At 36.2% G+C, this 20566-nt stretch overlaps 1 protein-coding gene across 7 annotated transcripts in view; it reads left to right on the plus strand.

Moving 5' to 3' along the window:
- The window catches only part of SLC8A1 (solute carrier family 8 member A1), a 504419-nt gene extending 484556 nt beyond the window's left edge, over positions 1-19863 (plus strand). For all 7 annotated transcript variants that reach the window (XM_007476984.3, XM_056825409.1, XM_056825477.1 and 4 more), the window contains one exon: positions 16630-19863. In XM_007476984.3, coding sequence (XP_007477046.1) covers positions 16630-17006 — 377 coding nt within the window. In that variant the 3' untranslated portion in view covers positions 17007-19863. The remainder of the gene's footprint in view (positions 1-16629) is intronic.
- The last annotated feature ends 703 nt before the right edge of the window (positions 19864-20566 follow it).

A 20566-nucleotide genomic window follows, 5' to 3' on the forward strand; every position in this document is an offset into this window, starting at 1 on the left:
AATCCCACCATTCCCATGGATATTTGCATCTTGCCAAAGGAAAATCCCTTAATCAAAAGAAGTTTGATTTTTAGTTATGACATGTGAGGGGTGTTATTAGTGGAGAAATGGTACCTTTACATGCCCTGGAAACCCTATATATAAATACGTAAGTGTTCACCTATGTTCCACGTACTTAAGGACAGGATGCAGTATCTCTACCTCCTGCCCCAAGAATGGAACCTAGATTGCTGAGTGCCAAGGGTAACGAAAAACCCAAGGACTCAAACCAGATCATTACTAGAAAGTGGAGTGAAATTTTGCATAAAATGGGAATTTTGTTACCAATATCCCTAGTGGCATTCATGGGAACACACTACTCCTTCTATATCATTTCCTCCAAGAAAACTGGCTCATGTTTTTAATAATTCGCCAACACAAGAACTCAGAAAAGTCAGTTAGTAAAACGTTTCCACTATACTTCAGCTATACCTCAACTTCAGAGTTCAGCCATTCTTTTTATATACCTGGCAGTGAAAATGCAAAGTGCAGAATGGGTGAAAAATGGCATTGTTTTCCCTTACTAAAGGAAAGTTCACCGTTTTCTGCTAATTTTCTAATAGGCTACAATACATTTTCTTAGTAACTTAGAGCTAAACCATATTTTCTGGTCTTTATATTACAAATTGCTCATCCTCATGAGAGCCAAAATACAAATAATGAATGACTTGAGTATTACATATTCTTCCAAGACTATATCTTTAGGGAAAGAATATTATTAATAAGCTTGGATAAACTATTTACCTGGATAAGTTGAACCCTCAAAGCTATTTCATCAGCTGAGTTAAATAAAATAGAATGTAAATATAAAAGTAAAAATCAGCACAATGAAATTTATTATCATCTGTCATTGATTTTTTTATATTTTGCTTTCATCTCCATTATATTATTTAATTCCTCAGAGGGAATGATTAATTTTATATCTAGATGTATGTATATGTACATATGTATGTATATATATATATAAGTATATATATATATATATATATATTACACACACACATGCTTTTTAGTGCTCTTTTGTATGCCATTTCATCTATCATATTTGCCCTCTCTGGGTCAGAATCCTCTACTACCCTCAAGCTACCCAGGGTTCATTACTGGTGTGATCTGTTCTTCTTATATCTACCCATTTGACTCATCCAACACTAGAGTCTCAGTTTGTTTTTTTTTTCAGAAACCCAATAAACTAAGTCAAAGTGGACTTATCCTAATCCTATGGAATTTTTTCTCCTTCTGCCCCCCCCCCCCGGCCCCTTCCAGGATTTCTTGTGGCTTTTTAGAGCCTATACTGTCACTTTTATGTAACCCCAAAATGTGATGCTACAATGGGAGTTTGAGGTCAGGTAGGAGAGGGAGAATATACTTGCATAAGTAATTCTGCTTTACTGATTCTCTCAAACTACAGTGACTATTACTGCCTAAATGTTAAGCCAGAAGAGACCATTCTTCCATTGTAACATGCTTTGGATTGAAGAAAAATTATCTCAAATGAGCTAATATTTGTAAAGTGCTTAGCACAGTTCCTGGCACATAAAAGGTACTTAATAAATGCTTTTTCATTTCCCATTTCCTTTCTTTCCTTCTCTCCTTTAGCCTCAGTTTCTTCTTGTGTCAAATGAGCAGATTTAATGCTCTCCAAAGCCCCCTCTGCCTTGGAGACTGTATGATTCTACATGACTTTGTGCTTTAGCCCTTTCTCATTGCAGAACTGCTTCAATGAGTATTTTGCCACAAACATTTTCCTTTTGAATTTTAACAGGCTTCCTATTCCTCTAACTATTAAAAATATAAGAAAAAATACTGTTAAAGTTGAGATTATATTTAACGAATCCAGCTGAAATATGAGTAAACGGTACCTGTTAGCAAAGATGATCTTTTTTTTTTTACAAATCTTTTACCTTCTTTCTTAAAATCAATATTATATATTGGCTCCAAGGCAGGAAAGTGGCAAGGGCTAGTCAATTGGGGTTAACTGACTTGTCTAGGCTCACTTAGCTAGGAAGTACCTGAGGTCAAATTTGAACCCAGGACCTCCCATCTGTAAGCCTAGGCTCTTGGTCCACTGAGCTACCTAGATGCCCCAAAAATGTATTTTTGAGATGCCACCATTGCTCTATGACAATAATGTACTGTGTATTAGGGACTTGAGTCTAAATAAGAGAAGACAAGCATTTAAGGAAGCACAGAGGATGGTGTCAGGAAGACCTGAGCCGAAATTCTGTATCAGATACTTTACTGAGTGACTCTGGGCAAGTCACTTAACTTCTCTCTGCCTCAGTTTCCCCATATGTAAACTTTAGATGATAATAGCAGCTTCCTGACAGGATTGTTGTAACGATCAAAAGAGATAATATTTGTAAAGTGCTTTGCAAACATTAAAGAGTTATATGAATGTTAGCTATCATTGTTATGATTAAGCCCCATGATAAGCTCCAGACACAATAATTGGGAGTTTCCTTTATTTGTTCTTCAAGTTACATTATTTTCTATAAAATAATAACAATTTTCCAAATGCCTTGCATACATCTTTCATAGTTTTTTTTTTCTAGCTATATGTAGTCACCTCTAGTTACATGTTGCTCAAATTTATAGTTTTAAAAACACTGGAAGCCAAGTAGGTTAGATAATGCAGAGAGTATTATTCCATTTTATGGGTGAGGAAACAGTTTGATTGGTTTACATTAAAAGTCAGATTCAAATACAAAGCTTCTGACTCTTGAGTCCAAATTTTTTAATACATAAAATACTTTCTCACCATTCTCAGAGTAATTTGAATTAGTTCATTTTTATTTGAGAAGAAAAAAATTAAGAATCACTGAGCATTATTTATTTATATTATAAATTATATATATTATAATTATAATATAATATATAAAATATAATATATAATTAATATAATACAATAATATAATTAATATAAATAATAAATTCATATAATTTAAGAAGCACTGAGTACCTATTATGCATGAGACAGGATAGATAGGTGGCAGAGACGAGAGAGTATCAGACCTGAAGTCAAGAAGGCCTGAGTTCAAATATGACCTCAGACACTTTCTAGTTGGGTGGGCCTCTTTGCCTCAGTTCTTTACCTGTAATATGAGATGGAGAAGGAAATGGCAGTTTGTTTGTTTTTTCCCCAAGTAAACTCCAAAGAGGCTCACCCAGAGTTAGACATGACAAAACAACAATGTATCAGACATTGTTCTGGCAAGGATACCAAAACAAAGATGAAATAATCTTTACTCTTAAAGAACACATCTTCCTTCCAGAAAAGGGAACAATATTGATACATATAAGCATATAAAAAATAAGTTAAAAAGAAAGTCAGATATTTTAAAGAGGAAGCACTAGTAACTGAGATCACCAGAAAACATCTCTTGTTCTAAGTTTCTTTAACTGAGCTTTGGAAAGAAAACTGAAGTCACCACCAGCATTATCATAAGACCCAGATGAGTGATCTGTTAAAATTCAGCAGCTTAAGAAGCAGGTAGGTGGCCCAGTGGTTAGAGAACCCAGGGCCTGGGTTCAACTCTGTGTGACCCTGGGCAAGTCACATAACCCCCATTACCTTGCCATAACTTCTCTTTTACTTTGGAATCAATCCTCAATATCAATTCTAAAACAGAAAGTGAGAATTTTTTTTTTAATTAAGCAACTTGGTCCTCCATTTGTAATGGGAAAAATGACAAAATTGCAAATAAATTTAACCATTCAACAAGCATTTATTAAGCCCTTTCTATGTGCTGGACATTGTGCTATGTGCTGGGGATATATAGAAAAAAAGCAATAACAAAATAACAATCCCTACCCTAAAGGATCTTAATTCAAATGGAAGAGACAACACAAACAGGTGTAGATGTAACCTATATATATATATATATATATATATATATATATATATATATATATATATATATATATATATATATTTGTACATACAATATACACACAGAGTAGGGGAAGGCTTAAGCAACTTGGAAATTGCTTCCTCTAGAGGGTTGCATGTGAGCTGAGTCTTAAAGGAAGCCAATGAGTGTAAGAGGTAGAGGTTAGGAAGAACATTGCAGGCATCGAGGGTACAAAGCCAAAATGGGGACAAAATTGAGCATCCCATGTGAAGAAGAACAAGGACGCTGGTATAGCTGGACTCCAGAGTGTTTGGAGAGGAATAGTATATGACTGGAAATAGAAGAAGGGTCCTTTTGATAAAAGAGTTATTTGTATTTTATCCTAGCATTAATAGGGAGCCTCTTGAATTTAGTGAGTATGGAGTGACATGGTCAAACCTATGCTTTAGAAAGGAAATCACTTTGGCAACTTGGAGGAGGATGAATTAGAGTGAGACTTGAGGCAGGGAGTGTAATTAGAAAACTATTGATTCCTAGCTGTATGACCCTAGGCAAGTACTTAGCCTTGGATGCCTAGCTCTTGTCATTCTATCTTAGTAACAACTAAAAAGTTGTTAAAGTAAAGATTTATAAAAAAGAAAGAAAGAAAGAGAGAGAGAGAGAGAGAGAGAGAGAGAGAGAGAGAAAGAAAGAGAGAGAGAGAGAGAGAGAAAGAAAGAAAGAAAGAAAGAAAGAAAGAAAGAAAGAAAGAAAGAAAGAAAGAAAGAAAGAAAGAAAGAAAGAAAGAAAGAAAGAAAGAAAGAAAGAAAGAAAGAAAAAGAAAGAGAGAGAGAGAGAAAGAAAGCAAGAAAGCAAGAAAGCAAGAAAGAAAGAAAGAAAGAAAGAAAGCAAGAAAGAAAGAAAGAAAGAAAGAAAGAAAGAAAGAAAGAAAGAAAGAAAGAAAGAAAGAAAGAAAGAAAGAAAGAAAGAAAGCAAGAAAGAAAGAAAGAAAGAAAGAAAGAAAGAAAGAAAGAAAGAAAGAAAGAAAGAAAGAAAGAAAGAAAGAAAGAAAGAAAGAAAGAAAGAATATTGCAGGGATCCAGGGTAGAAGTGATGAAAACCTTGAACCAAGGTAGAAAGTGTGTGAGAGGAGAGCAAGCATTATATATGAAAGAAGTTATGGGGTGGGGAGTACTTACAAAATACATGGGGGATGAATGAGAATAAAGTGTGACATCTAAGTTTTAAATCTGGCTAACTTGGAAGGTTGTAGTTCTCTTGACAGTAATAAAAAATATGAGTTTAGGAGGAAATAGAATGAGCTCTCTTTGGGGCACGGTGTATTTGAGACTGGGAACAGCTGCTATAAATATTTTTGCACATATAGTTCTTTTTCTTTAATCTCTTTGGGGTATAGGCCTAGGAGCTGCATTCCTGGATCAAAGAGTGTGTCCAGTTTTATATCACTTTGGGCATAGTTCTACATTGTTCAAAAGGCCATTGGTGTTAAGGAACTAGAATTCAGAAGATAAGAGATGAAAAATTCAGAATTTCTATCAAACAATTGATAAATATCATCTGAATAACTTATCTCTTGGGAAGTTAATAGATCTGTGATTTTGTCATTCTGGACACTTTCCACCACCTACATGTTCAGGTTTTGTCTCTTTATCCTGTGTCATTTTTATCCATGTCTTTTTATAAATTCTCTATAGGAAATGAACACAGTAATGCCCTGGGTTCCTTCCTCTGAATGTTTTCACATTTCATGACTAACACTGCAACATTGCTATGTCCTGCAGTTTTTACTTTGAAATACCAGTCACAATAACTTTATGGGGAATCCATAATATAGACACAGAGGTTGAAGAACTTGGAGGAAATGAATCTAGTTCCTCATGTTTAATGGATGAGGAAACTGAGGCACAAAGAGATAAAGTGATTTTTTTCCCCAAAGGATCCAAATTGGGATTTAAATCTATCTTTCTGAGACTCCAAATCTCATGCCCTCTCCTCTATCCCATGCTGTCTCTTTATTATGACTAGGATACTGATTTTATCAGTCTAAAGTTCAAAAGAGTCCCTGAAAGGAGAGAGGAGAGAGTTGTCCTGGAAAGAGCAAAATGTGAGGAAGAAAATTCAGCCCAAGGAATGAGAAAAACCCTAAAGAGATCCTCCATAGAGTTTTATAAGCAAGAAAGAAGAAAATGGAGAAGATCCTTCTTGAAAAAGTAGCTAGGACTCTTGGGAAGTAAAGCACTATGCTGATATGAAATACTGTCGTTAGCACCAAATAGAATTAGGGAATTAGCACTTGAGCAGTTGGAAGTGAATTATCCTGCATTTGGACAAGGAAGTAGAATAGTAGAGCTGGACCTTGGCATGTGTGATGACCTTGCTAAATAATGACTCCATGCTGGTTGTATTTAGCAGTGGAGCAGAGTTGTTCCAATTTCAAAGCAAGCATCCAATTTCCGTTTGGAAAACTAGACTGATATCATCCTTGGCTTGTACTCATTTTCTTCTTGCCATATCTTCCCTGAAGAGTGAACTTTAATCATTTTCTCTTTTAATTTGATTTTTTTAATGTGCAAGCTGAGTACTGAGTCACTTTAAAATATATGTGTGCATTTTTGCTGGTGTATTCATCAAGTTTGAATTTGCTGGGTTCTTCATGTCTGGGCATTCAGTCTATAAGAAAATAAAAACTAAAAAACCTGTTTTCCCTCTGAATCCACTTTATAGACTTTTCTAGAGCCATAGAAACTGTATTCAATTGCCAAGTGCACTTTTGCTGATACCCTGCAACATGGCTCAATAAAAAGAGTGCTGCCTCTGGAGTCAGTCCAATCCCACATCTGACCTTGGACTAGTCTCCCTAAACCTCAGTTTCCCAAAGGAGTTGGACTAGAGAGCCCTTCTATTGTAGCTTCACATCTATGATGCTACACATTGATGAAGTCAAGACAAAACCAATTAATTTTATGTCTCCAGTCAGTTATTATTTTAAGTGTTTCCTTCCCCCGGAACTGTTTTACCACAGAATTTGCCCTTCGACTAATGATTATTCTTTATACTCTTTTTATTTCTTATCTTTCCCTCACTTCAGTATCATCCACAGTGTTCTCTCCCAGCCAGCCATCCTTTGACCTCTATACATCTCTGTCTCCCTAGACTCAGTCTTCCAAAATAATTAATGCAATCAACTCCCTTTTCCCCACTCTCTTGGGGATCAGTTTTTGTGGTTTGGTATTTGGCCTTGTTTCCTCTTGATCCTTGATCTATTTCCCCCTGCTATGTACTCCCCTGATTTATTCATCACTTTAGCCACAGTAATTCCCTGGATGCTATAATGCTGTAGCTATCTTATCTATAAATCATTGTGTGCATGTTGTCTTTGTAATTATACTGTGTGTTCCTTGGAAGAGGGACCTTGTTTTTTTTTTGTTTGTTTTGTTTTGTTTTGTTTTTTAACATTCTTTGTGTCCTCAAATAGTTAGAACAGTATCTGGCACGTAGTATGTGCTTAATAAATATGTTTTAGTGACTAAAGTCCACCTTCATGTATGAACTAGTGATGCGTGTTGATGAGGGGGATGGACTCTCTAAAGTTCCTTCCCATTACAAATATCTCTGATTTTATGACTGAGGAAGGAGAACTGAAACTGATTCATTGGAATACAAAATTCCTGAATGTGAAAACTCTTTTTACCAGTTCATTTTGATTCCTCCTCTATAACATATTATTTCAGAGTTGACTAGAAGCATGGAGAGGTTAAGTAAGTTGCCAAGAGTCACACAGACAGGAAAATAGATTCAGCAAACCCTTTCACATAAAAGCAGGCCTGTGGGGAAGCTAGCTGGTTCAGGAGAATGAGAGCCAGACCTAGAGACAGGAGGTTCTGGGTTCAAATGTGACCTCATATACTTCCTAGCTATGTGACCCCAGCTGAGTCACTTAATCCCTATTGCCTAGCCCTTACCACCCTTCTTCCTTCGGACCAAATACAGGGTATTGATTCTAAGATGGAAGGGAAGGGTTTTAATAAAAATGCTGACCTGACAAATCTTTTCTTTAACCTGATGTTTCTCATTCATGGTTATATACAAATATATCCCAAGGTGCTCTGAAATTCTTTAAGAATATTATCTGATTTGTTTTAACTTTAAAAAATGTTTTGCTATATAGTACTTTTAAGGTTAAAAAGACCCTAAAATAAGAGAATCTTCAAAGTTCTCCTAAAATTTTTAATCCCTGATATATCCATATATATCAGAGTATTCTAATAGATACTGATTCTCATAGAAGCCCTGGAAAAAAGTGGTAATTTTGATTTCCATGTGTTGAGCTTTCTTCTTAGAATACTTGGCTCATTTATCCCCACAATATTTCTAAGCATATTTTATGGATTGTTCTCGAGTTAACAGTGGATCAACCATGCCAAAGAGAGAAAATGGAGGACCAATAATAACCTCAACATCAGGAAGTCTAAAAGTTATTTATAAGTGGCTTTGCACTGTATCATTTGATTCATTTCATATTTATCTTCTTCAATTATATTTAACTTAGGCTAAATTCATTCATGTTGCCAATTCAAGAGCATGAACTACCTAATGACTACCCTGTATGAGGATGATATTAGAAAATAAGTATTGTTTTATTAGTTTAGAGATAAAAAGTAGAGTGACTGGCTTGAGAAAGAATTGGAGAATGAAGAGAGCTGAAAGAGTGTGTTAATTTAATATGTTGATAGTTATAACTATTTTTCTGTCAGTTATTCTCTCTGGCAGTTGGCAGTTGGCAGTTGGCAGAGACACACTCTCAGGGACTCTCTCAGGGCTGGAGGAGGTAATATCTTTACCTCTCTCTCTCTAAGGGAAAGACCTGAAGGAGCTCAGTGTTTTCTTTTTCTAACTTGGGAAACACTATTGACTATCTATTTTTGTCTTCACAAATTGGTTTATATTTAAGAAGAGCAAAGAAATATATGATCTTTAGGTTGGAGACTCAGACTCAGAGTCCTTATGTGACTCTTATTGAGACTCAACCAGCTAGCCTTTGTTATTTTAAAACTGTAAGGCAAAGTTAAGAATAATAAGGATAATAATGGTAGTTTTATTTAGAATAGTATAAATTTGAGTTAGTCAGATCAGGGAGGATTAGTGTAGCCTGTGAAACACAGGAGAAGCAATTCCTTACTGGAACCAGGGAATTTATTTGGGTGGATTTAGAATCCCTTAGAATTAGAAATCCTTGTTATCCTTATATAGTTCAATAAATATTTTATTTTTTTATAATAAGAGTCTCTTTAGTGTCCTTGCACCTGGTCCTGAAGGGAAGTCCACATTTGAGCTCCACTTCACTTCATCACTGAAGATACTTTTGATTACATCTATCAAAAGTATCTGCACAGCTTTGAACCTGTATTGGCTTAGTTTTCCCATCTATTTTTATAACTTGACATTATTATTTTTACACCTGAAAAATATTAGATGTTAGGGAAAGGAAAGAAAAAAGGAGGAAGGAAAGAGAGATAGTGACAAAGAGGGAAGGAAGGAAGGAAGGAAGAAAGGAAGGAAGGAAGGAAGAAAGGAAGGAAGGAAGGAAGGAAGGAAGGAAGGAAGGAAGGAAGGAAGGAAGGAAGGAAGGAAGGAAGGAAGGAAGGAAGGAAGGAAGGAAGGAAGGATTGAAAGAAAGAAGAAAAGAAGGAAGGAAAGAAGGAAGGAAGGAATAATAGTTGGAAGAGAAAGGAAAGAAAAGAAATAACTAGTATGGAATTAAAAACTTAAAAACTTGCTCCAGATTGTCTGAACACTGGATGATTGACTAAAAGACAACTGGGAACTATCCATTTTATAGATATGAAAAATTATATTAAAGGCTATTCTAGATAACCTAAGTAAATCAAGCCCAAAAAAGTGGATGCTACTCTGAGGATCATATAGCTTATCTACCCATACCAGATACAACTGAGTTCAGTGTTTCACTTTTCTTGGACAAGCTAAAACTGCTCAAAGATAAATTATATTCTTAATACAGTATAGTATTCTGAGGCAAGAATTAGGACTGGAATGATTTTTTAGGATTCCTGGCTTAGGTACTTTACTTCTGATAGCACTGTTCCCCAAACAGCATCCTTTGCTGTTACTGAAAGTTACAAGTATGTAGCAGTGAAGTAAAAGGAGAATGCTAATGTCTTTTAAATAATCTCAGATGTTATAATTTGTCCTAACATTTGAAAATGAGTTATGTTACACTGACAACAAACACTTTGCATATTATACACTTAAGGGTATACACAGAGAGCCACAGACAATTGGACAGAGACCCTAGGAAGGAGAGAGAAAAGGAGGCATGTAGAACAGGAGAGAAAGAAAAAGAGGAGGTCTGACAAAGTGGAGAAAAGGTTGGTCTTGGATTTAGAAAGACCTAAATTCAAGTTTTCTCTGTGACACCTATAACTAGTATTTCCTCTCAAATAAAAGCCTTGGGAGACTATCCATTTTATAATGTCCCTAAGCAACTCTTCAAAACTATCACTTGCAGGCAAGAAGGAAATCCAAATTGATAAAGGGAATTCCCACTCAAAGAGCTCCCCAAAATATGAGGTCATAAGTCCAGGCCAAAATACATGTTTGTGCATATTTTATATCTTTTGAACTAGTACTGAAAATTCTAAAACAGAATCTATTCTTCCCTAAGCCCTGAAAACAATTACTCTAAGATTCTGTCTATGGAAAGGTTATTAGTTCCATCTACTTAGTGGGACAAAAGACTACTCTTCTGGTTATCTGTGTAGGGTGGGTTTATTCTTTACTGGCTTAGTCTAGCTGAACATATGGTCCATACACTATTATTCTATACCTTGAGCTACAAAGGAGTGACTTCAAATCATTTTCAGCATTTTCAGTGTTCTGTGATTGAAAGAAAAAAAAACACTGAAACCCTTTGGCAAATCTGGGACCTGGATTTTGATTTGCATGTGTTTCCACTTTTTCAAGGCAGTGTTTGAGCTGAAGATTTACAAATTGCCAACCATACAACTCAGATGAATAACATTTCCCAATGCAAACAAGCTAAGGGAGTGCTTCATTCAGGGGAACAAGGTGTGAAGCAAGTTAGAAAGACTGCCAAATGTTAGGGACTTGCAAGGAGGGAAGGACAAGAAGGTCAGCATTCTTATGAACCTAAAGATAGGAATGCCCTATTCAAACTGAGGTTTCCTAAGAGTTACTCAGGCCCACTTATGATACTATGAGTAGCTCAGTTCCAAAGAATTCAATGTGTGTTCCATCACCTTTACTAGAAAAAGAAGGAAGGGTACATGCAGTAAGGATGCATCCTAGTCTCCAAGAATACAAAATTGATTTTCCCTGACTGTCAATCTGAGACACTGAGGTAGTGATGTTGCTTTTCTAATTTTCTAATTCTCAACCTTCATGGATTCTGCAGTTTTAAATTGCATTTACTAGTATAGTAAAATCAGTGTTCTTGGGCAACAGTGGATAGAGCATCAGGCTTGGGGTTCAGAAGACTTGAATTCAAATCCAGGTTTTGGTAAGTACTAGCTATGTGACACAGGACAAGAAAGACAGTTAGCCCTGTTTGCCTCAATTTCCTCATTTGTAAAAAGAGCTGGACAAACCACTCCAGTACCTTTGCCAAGAATACCTCAAATGGGGTCACAAAGAAACATACAAGAGTGAAAAACAAAGGCAATTATTATTAATAATAATTCTCATGCTAATAAAATAATAGCTACCACTTATTAAGAATTTAATTTGTGTTAAGTGCTTTACACATATCATCTCATTTGATATAGCACCACTGGGAGTTAGATGCTTCCTATTATCCATTTTACAGTTAAAGAAACTGAGACAGACAGAAAAGGGACTTTCCCAGGGTCACAGATTTAATAAATATCTGAGGCTACATTTGAACTCAAGCCTTGCTAACTCCATGCCCAATGTTCTATCTACTGCACTAACTGTGGGCAAAGCACAATGCTAGGCAAGAAGAAAATAACAAATAAATAAGACAATGTCCTAATAATTGACAAGACAGCAACTACAACTAATTAGATATGAGAATGAAAGAGACAAAAGAGTCAAGATTGGCCCCATATATGCATATTTCAATAATTAGAAGAATTGTGGTGCTTTCTAAAGAAATAAGTTAGTTTTCATGAGGGACAGATTTGGGGATGGGTAAAAATAATGAGTTCCATTTTGGATAGATTAAGTCTCAAATGTCTGTAGGACTTCTCATTGGAGTTGCCCAGTAAGCAGTTAGCACTACAGGATGGTAGTGGGAAAGCTTGGGAAAGATTAAGGCTAGATTTCTGGATTTTGCAGTAATATGCATAGATAACACGGATGCTGACAAAGGCATTCAATGAGTATGTAGAGAAAGAAAAGAACTGAGACCAGGTCAGAACCTTGGAAACATTCATGGTTTTAGAGTCAGCACAAATGATAATGATCCTGAGAAGGAGCAAAATCAGACAAGTAACAGGAGAATCAGGAAACAACGGTATCACACTTGCTAATCAATAATGTCAGGCACTTTTTGGAGGTCAAGAAGAGTGAGACCAGAGGAGAGACCAGGAGGTTTAGCAATTAAACATTTATTGGTAACCTTAAAGAATGAATTTAAGGATGAGGCAGAAGGGAAGGAGATTGATTGGGAGTCTATTATAGTGGTCCAGGTGAATAGTAATAAGTTCTGCATTCAGTCCATGGTGATAGAATTAGTGGAGAAAGAGCCAGATGCTGGCTATACTTCAGGGGTGGAATTAACAGTCCTGTCTTGGCCTATTACAAAACATGAAGGCTTCTCACAGTTCCCCTCTTCCCTTTCCTATCCTTTGAAATTGCTAGCAAAATTAGATGACTTCTCTGAGGCTACTGGTACTGCAACTCCTAATGTTCTTTAGTAATTAAGTGGAAGAGAAACAATTAAGATTCTCGTATCTTTGTTCCATCTCCTTGGCCTTCAGTAATTGTTCTATGATAATGGTATAATTTGTGCCCTTGATTATGTGAGAATGAATACACCAAAAAGAAAATATCATTGGACTAGATTAGAGATTGGCTTATTGCTTTCCCTTTTCCATTCCTTCCCCATCCTTCTCCTCTGCACAACAATAAGAGGAAAGGCTTTCTTCTGACTCCATAGTAAACCTGTTTCAAAGAGAATGAATTTAATATTTTGTGCTATGTATGCTATATCCTGCCTGAGGCACAGTTGATTCATGCTAGACATCAGGCAAACCCTTGGCCAGTGGCAGTAAGCTTGAGGCAGTGTAACAGAGACAATATGGGGGTTGGCTCAAATAATCCAAAAAAAGGCAGACAAATTTTGTTCTTGAAGGTCTGGAGCATGCAGAAAACAAAACAAGGCCAATTTCTAAAGTAGGCTTTCAGGACTGGGACATACATGCTATATGAGGAAGCTAGATCACAGAGAGAAGCATACAATTGGCTATTTCCCTGATTCAATCTGATTCTCCCAAGGGCCTTCATTTTTTTTATTGCACCTGGTCATACACAAGGTCCACTAGGATCTCTTCTGAATCACCCACCTCTAACAGTTTGGACAGTGGTATATAATTAAGTATACCCTGGAATAGACAAGAGATGGAGTACTCTCAGAAATGTTGAATATTTCCTACACTGTCTCAGTTTCCTCATCAGTAAAATTAGAACATGTAATCATTCTTAAAAGGGATTCAGCAAAGATTTCAATAGTTATTAATTTCCTAACATGTTTCAGGCACTTGAGGATATAAAGATGCAAAATGGCTCAGCCCTATTTTCAAGGGATTTATATTCACTGGGAAATATGTGTGGATAAGTTGGAGGTAATCAGCAGAGGAAAGGAACTTGAATTGAAGAGGATTGGGAATGTTTTCTGTATAAAATGGGATTTTATGGGGACTTGAAGGAAACCAGGGAAGCCAGGAGATAAAGATGAGGAGGGAGAGAATTCCAGGCATAGAGGACAGCCAGTGAAATTGAGGGGCTATGGAAAAATAGGTATACTTATACATGGTTAGTGGAGCTGTAAATAAGTCTAAATATTGTAGAAAATAATTTGGAACATTTCCCCCAAAACTATTAAATTGTACAATTTTTTGGCCCTGAAATATTGTTTCAGGGTCTATACTCTAAAGAGATGAGAGAGAGAAAGAGAGAAAGAGAGAGAGAGAGAGAGAGAGAGAGGACCCATAAAAGAAGAAAATGGAACAGCAGCTCTTTTTAATGGTAACAAAGAATTGAAATCTAGGGAATTATTCATTAATTGAGGGATTACTGAACAATTTATAGTATATGAGCTTAATAGGTGGGACACTATTGTGCAGTACAAAATGATGAAGAGGCTGATTTCAGGAAAACCTGAGATCTATATAAACTGATGCAAAGTGAATGAGCAGAACCAGAACAATGTCTACATACAGTAAGAGCAATAATGTAAAGGTAATTAACTTTGAAAAACTTAGTAAATGAACAACATGACCAACCACAATCCTAAAGGTCTCATGATGAAACAAGCCATCTACCTCCAGAAAGATAATTGAAACATATTTTCTTCTCTTTTTCTTTGTTTCTCTCTTTTCTTTCTTTTGGACATTTCTAATATGGGAATTTGTTTGCATGACTATGTACATTTGTGATTTTTTCTTTTGGCCTTCTCAATGGATTCCCGCAGAGGAGAGAAGCAAAAGAATTCAGAACTGAAAATGAAGTAAAATTGAATTTCAAAAGGAAAATCCAAATTCCCAGAATTGGGAATGGAATGTCATGTTTAAAGGGATAGCAAAGAGGCCATTGTCTAGACTCTATGGTAATTGGGGATTAATGGGTTTAGGAATACTAAAGATAAAATCATGCCAAAGATAATCAAGATTAAAAGGAATAAAAATAAAAAAGAGTTTTGTAAGGAAGGGCATATCATGAAGGGTTTTGAATGTCAGAAGATTTTACGTTTGATCCTTGAGGTGATAGGGATTCTGATGTTTAATGACAGAAGTCACTGACTTTGAAAGAGACAAAAAGAGCAGAATGAATGTTAATGAGTTGAGAAGAAGATTTAAGAGATTTGAAAATAGTAACAAGGCAATGTGAAAGATTTTTTTTAAATGAGGAAGATTATTATATTCTTCAGCATATGTTTTAGATGCTTGGCTGCCAGGATATGACGACGGCTACATTCTCTCCCTAATCATACTGTAAGTCAAACTAGTCACCTCCATGGTGGTTCATCTACCTGGCATTGCATTAGCAGAGACCTGGAAATATGGAACATTCTGAATGTGCCATTATGTAGATGGTTTTTGATTCTCCATATTTGCAGGAGGTGGGGGGTGTTGCCATTGATATTATATGATTTATTGAAGAATTTGAAACATGAATTCATAACTCTAAGAAGGACTTGGATAAGGTAACCTCCAAGATTCATTTCAATGGAGAGATTGTACAGTTCCGTGGTCTTGAATGGTCGAGGACAGCAGCTATATTCTGCCTTCAGAATTTGATCTAAGAGTTCTGTTCTATTTAGTTACAAAATTGGGTAGAACTTTTCCAAGAGGATGGACACACTGAGTAAAAATATAATTAGTTATTTTCAATTACACTATTAACTTGCCCTGTGAATGCAATCGCTGTTATTGCCCTAATTGTTTCATCTGTAAAATGGGATTTCATGACACTACACTTTTTTAATAATCCAAAATTAAGTTTCCTCTTTCATCCTATTTGATCATTCCAACAACCCAGTGAGGTAAATAGGTAGGTATTATTATCTCTGTTTTTCATAAAGGAAAACTGTGGCCCAGGTTTGTAATCACATGCCCAAGAGCATAGTGGACTTGAATTGATGCTTTCTTTTTTTTAACTTTTGAATTTATTTATTTAAATTAATTTCCTTGGTTACATGATTCATGTTCTTTCCTTCTCCTCCTCCCTCCTCCCTCCTGTAGCCAATGAACAACTGCACCAGGTTTTACATGTGTCATTGATCAAGACCTATTTCCATATTATTAATATTTGCACTAGAGTGATCATTTAGAATCTACATCCCCAGACATATCTCTGTCGACCCATGTGATCAAGCAATTGTTTTTCTTCTGTGTTTCTGCTCCCACAGTTGTTCTTCTGGATGTGGATAGTGTTCTTTCTCATGAGTCCCTCAGAATTGTCCTCGATCATTGCATTGCTGTTAGTAGAGAAGTCCATTACATTCGATTGTGCCACAGTGTAGCTGTCTCTGTGCACAATGTTCTCCTGGTTCTGCTCCTTTTGCTCTGCATCACTTCCTGGAGGTCATTCCAGTTCACATGGAATTCCTCCAGTTCATTATTCCTTTTAGCACAATAGTATTCCATCACCAACATATGCCACAATTCATTCAACCTTGAATCCATAATTTCTGACTTCTCATCTAGCTCCCTTTCTATAGTATGCTGCCTAAGGGAAAAAAAAGAACTTTGAGGGACAGCTAGGTAGTTTATTGAATAGAGAACCAGGATTGGACATGGGACATTCTGGATTCAAATCTGCCATTACCTAGCCTTCATCACTCTTCTAAGAAAGAAAACATTGGGTTATTTTGGTAGAAATTTGCACTCCTATCACAATTCACAAACCCCTACCAGTCTTCTAAGACAGAAGATGCACAGGATTAGAGCTAGCTGCAACACAACAGCCATTGTTGGGAAGTACTGCTCTGAATTATTGGTTTTCTTCTCTTCCTTCTCAGACACATTTGCAAGCAAAGTGGCGGCCACACAGGACCAATATGCAGATGCATCCATTGGCAATGTCACCGGCAGCAATGCAGTGAATGTGTTTCTGGGGATTGGTGTCGCCTGGTCCATTGCTGCCATCTACCACGCAGCCAACGGAAAAGAATTTGAGGTCTCCCCTGGCACACTAGCCTTTTCTGTCACCCTCTTCACTATTTTTGCTTTCATCAATGTTGGGGTACTGCTGTATCGACGGAGACCGGAGATTGGAGGTGAGCTGGGTGGGCCCCGGACTGCCAAGATCCTCACGTCCTCACTTTTTGTCCTCCTGTGGCTCTTGTACATTTTCTTCTCTTCCCTGGAGGCCTACTGCCACATAAAAGGCTTCTAAAAGAACAATCAGATATAGTAAATTTATATATATATAAATATATATATAAAGATGTATGTATAATGAACAGAGGAAACTGACACTTGTCAAGTCCACTTACCTGCTGATGGAATCCAGTTTCAAGAGCATACTTTGTACGAGGGCAGAGATAAGAGAGCCACCAAGTTCTTATCCCAAGGGGCGCCATCATGTTGAACGAGGCATGGATGCAGGGCCATCTTTGCAACTCTACCTAGAAGGGTGTACTCTTGAGATTGATAGACTACTTTTTTGGGTTTTTGTTTTTAAAAATGACTGATCTAAGTGCAACATGGGCTTTCAGTTATCAATTAAAATCAACCAGATTACTTTTTTTTAATTAAGCATCTGGGCAAAGGAGGGGGTATGGAAGAGGAAAATGGGGTCAGGAGGGGGCGTTCATTACTTTCTTACAAAATACCATGTTTATCTTCAGAACTTATGCAGAGGCAAATCTGTTTCCCGGAAGAAATGTGTGAGTATATACTGGAAAAGGACACGTAAAGGATTCTGGGTTCAGATGATATCCTAGCCACCCAATGGGAGGCACTCTGCCATCCTTACATTAATTCCTCATTCCTATTCAATAATTATAATGATAACTTTTTTAGATTCTCAAAGAAAAAATCATGACAATTTAGTCCTCTCTTCTTAGCCTGACTAGCATTAACACAGCCCCTTCCACCACCCAGTGCCCCTAGTTCCCTCCTCCAGTGTCCTTCTCCCACCAAAATCATAATGATTAGTATCATTATAGCTTTCCAAGAGCACACCATTCTTTCCATTTGCATATCATAAACCTCCATCCAAACCATCTGTCCTTCAGCAGTCTCTTTGTGGCCCTTGTAAGAACTATCTTGTCAGTTTTATTTTTGGTAACACCCAAGTCCTACCCAATCTCAGTGCAGCCTTTTCTCAACATTTGCTTCTTCCTCATACTCCTGTTAGGGAATGTTGTTCTGATACTTCTTACACTGTGCATGGATTGAAAAAAAAAGAAAAAAAAGAAAAAAATCTGTATATAGTATAGTATAACAAAAACTGTTATTCCATTCAGCAATGTTGTTCGAATTTTGAAGACATGAGTGAGAGGTTTTTTGTTTTTGTTTTTTTTTTCACCTGTTTTTTTGTTTTTATGTTGTAATTGGATTTGACTATTGGAGTTAAGAGAAAAAAATGGCTTATTCTTTCATGGATCTGCACATCAATTTCTAAGAAGCAATAATTGACCAGGGAAGTTATAGCTGTTGTTGGGGAGCCACCAAACAAATCTCAAAGTATCTGTGTAGATTGTCAGGCTGTACAGAACTCCGAACCAAAGCACATAATAATCACCAAATTACTTTGATGAGAGACAACATAAAGATCAACAAATGAGTGAGGTGTGCCTAGGCTTTGAAAGCATATGGTTTTCCCAACAGTTTTTATTTCATATTCTTTCTATCTGGCATAGATGGCAGAAATACTGAGGGAAGGGATCAAAATCTCTTTGGGATTTGGTTTTTATTTTTTTTGCAAGGCTAGGTCAGGTTCCATTTTTCTTACCATGTATACCACTTTGTACCTCCGGTGAGGCAATGGGGCAAGAAAGACTAATAAGCCTTTCAATGAGTACTTCATCTCTAAAGAGTCAAATAACACAGTAGGAAGTTGAGAGGTTTTAACCCTTTAAATGGCATGGTTCTTTTAGTTTGAAAGAACCTAGAGAAGAAAATGATATCATGATGAATGAATGACTTGGCCATGCATCATGAATAGCTTTTCATAAAAAGACACCTTAAGCCTAGGAAATTATTGGCCATTTGCATTAGTCTCAAAGTATTAAGATGATAAAGTCTGGATGTATATTTGTTAAACATTTTTTCCTCATTTTCACTTTAGTAATCTTGTCAAAACATACAAAAGTAATTTAAGAGTTAAAAACAACTCAGAGAGACAGGTCTACCTTGAGATCCCATATTTGATAAAAGGGGGAAAAAGTCATGTTCCAATTTAAAGGAACACTAAATCAGTTTTGTGTTGTTTTTTTTTTAATATTAATAGCATTTTTTTCAAGCACTTCAGGTCTCTTCTTTTTTTCCTAGCATGAAATTGATTCATTAGGTTAAAATAACCCCTCATTTATACCTTGCTGAATCTGGCAATCAATTTTTCATTTAATAAACATTAATTAATCACTTACTGTGTGCCAGGTACTTAAATCAAGAGTAGGACAAGTGTGTATGCAAGTAGAGATTCATGTTAGTGATTCAAAGTAATAAGATGATTCAGTTTCTGTTTTTCATGGGCAGGATAAGGCTGCATTATCCCCAGCATCCTTCTCTCCCTCTTATCAGTTAGACGTATTCCTGGTACATGACGATCAGCGGTAAACTCAAAGGCAGCTGCCTAAATACAAAGCTAAAATTGAAATTGTCAAGTAATGATAATCCACATATGTGAGTTGTATAATCAGTTAAAGATTCTTTGCACACCTTTTTAGCCATTTTGGGAAAGATCACATACCCATAGAGGATTTTCACAAGAAAATATAATGAAATCTTTGTCAATTTCACTTTCAAAGCCGTGGAGTGTTTTGTTTTGGGGTTTGAGGGTTTTTTGTTTGGTGTTTTTTTCCTTCTTTTTTGTTCATTAGGGAAAACATCAATACTAGAATCTGGTTGTTCAGGGTTCTTATTAATTATTATTGTTATATTTGTGTAAAGTTATTTCATTTAGTTTGTTTGATTCTTTCATTTTGTGTGTATTGTGCACAGATTTAGGAAGAGAATGCTCTTCCTTATAAATGGTACACATCATTGACACAGATAAATAAAGTTTCTAATTGTTTCTGATTTAACCAGTAGTGACACAGCATGTTCTGTATCAAATGCTTTTTCTCTTGCCATGTAGTTCTTCCTTTTTATTTCTTTTTAAGATTTGAAGAAATAAAAACTTAGAGGGTGGTACTATGCAAATATTGAAAAACAGACTCCCAAGATTAAGTCTCTCCCAAATGATAGCCTTTGGGTTGTTCCATTTCTAATTCCTCAAGGCAGCCCACTTGAAAATCAGAGTAATAACCTGGTGTGTTTCATATGGGATTTGTGATTCTAAGCAAAAATAAGAAATATTACCATAATTTGCCATTGCTCCATTTTAATATTTGTTTTTCTCATCCTTTTTTGTCATTCTACTATAGCCATATTCTCTCTACAGCCAGGAATTGCACCTATAGTTCTCTGGTTAATATTCAGAATATTATATTAAGCCATTCAGGCTCAAATAGGCCAATCTAAGGCTTCACCTTTCACAGGCTCTCTAAAAACATTTGAGTGCATAGAGTCTTTAACATCATATATTACATTGCCCTTGATTCCACAAACCCTACCACTTAAGAGGAACAAGTCTTGACAAGTGAGTAATACAAAGGGTGTTTTCGTGACTCTGTACATCTTACAATCAGAAATTTGGGAAGCTTGGATCAAGACAAACAATAATGATAAAAAATGGGCAGGTGCCAAAAGGTTTTATACTGGACTGGAAGTGCATTGATATCAGAA

This window comes from Monodelphis domestica, chromosome 1 (assembly GCF_027887165.1).
Source record: "Monodelphis domestica isolate mMonDom1 chromosome 1, mMonDom1.pri, whole genome shotgun sequence".
NCBI lineage: Eukaryota > Metazoa > Chordata > Mammalia > Didelphimorphia > Didelphidae > Monodelphis > Monodelphis domestica.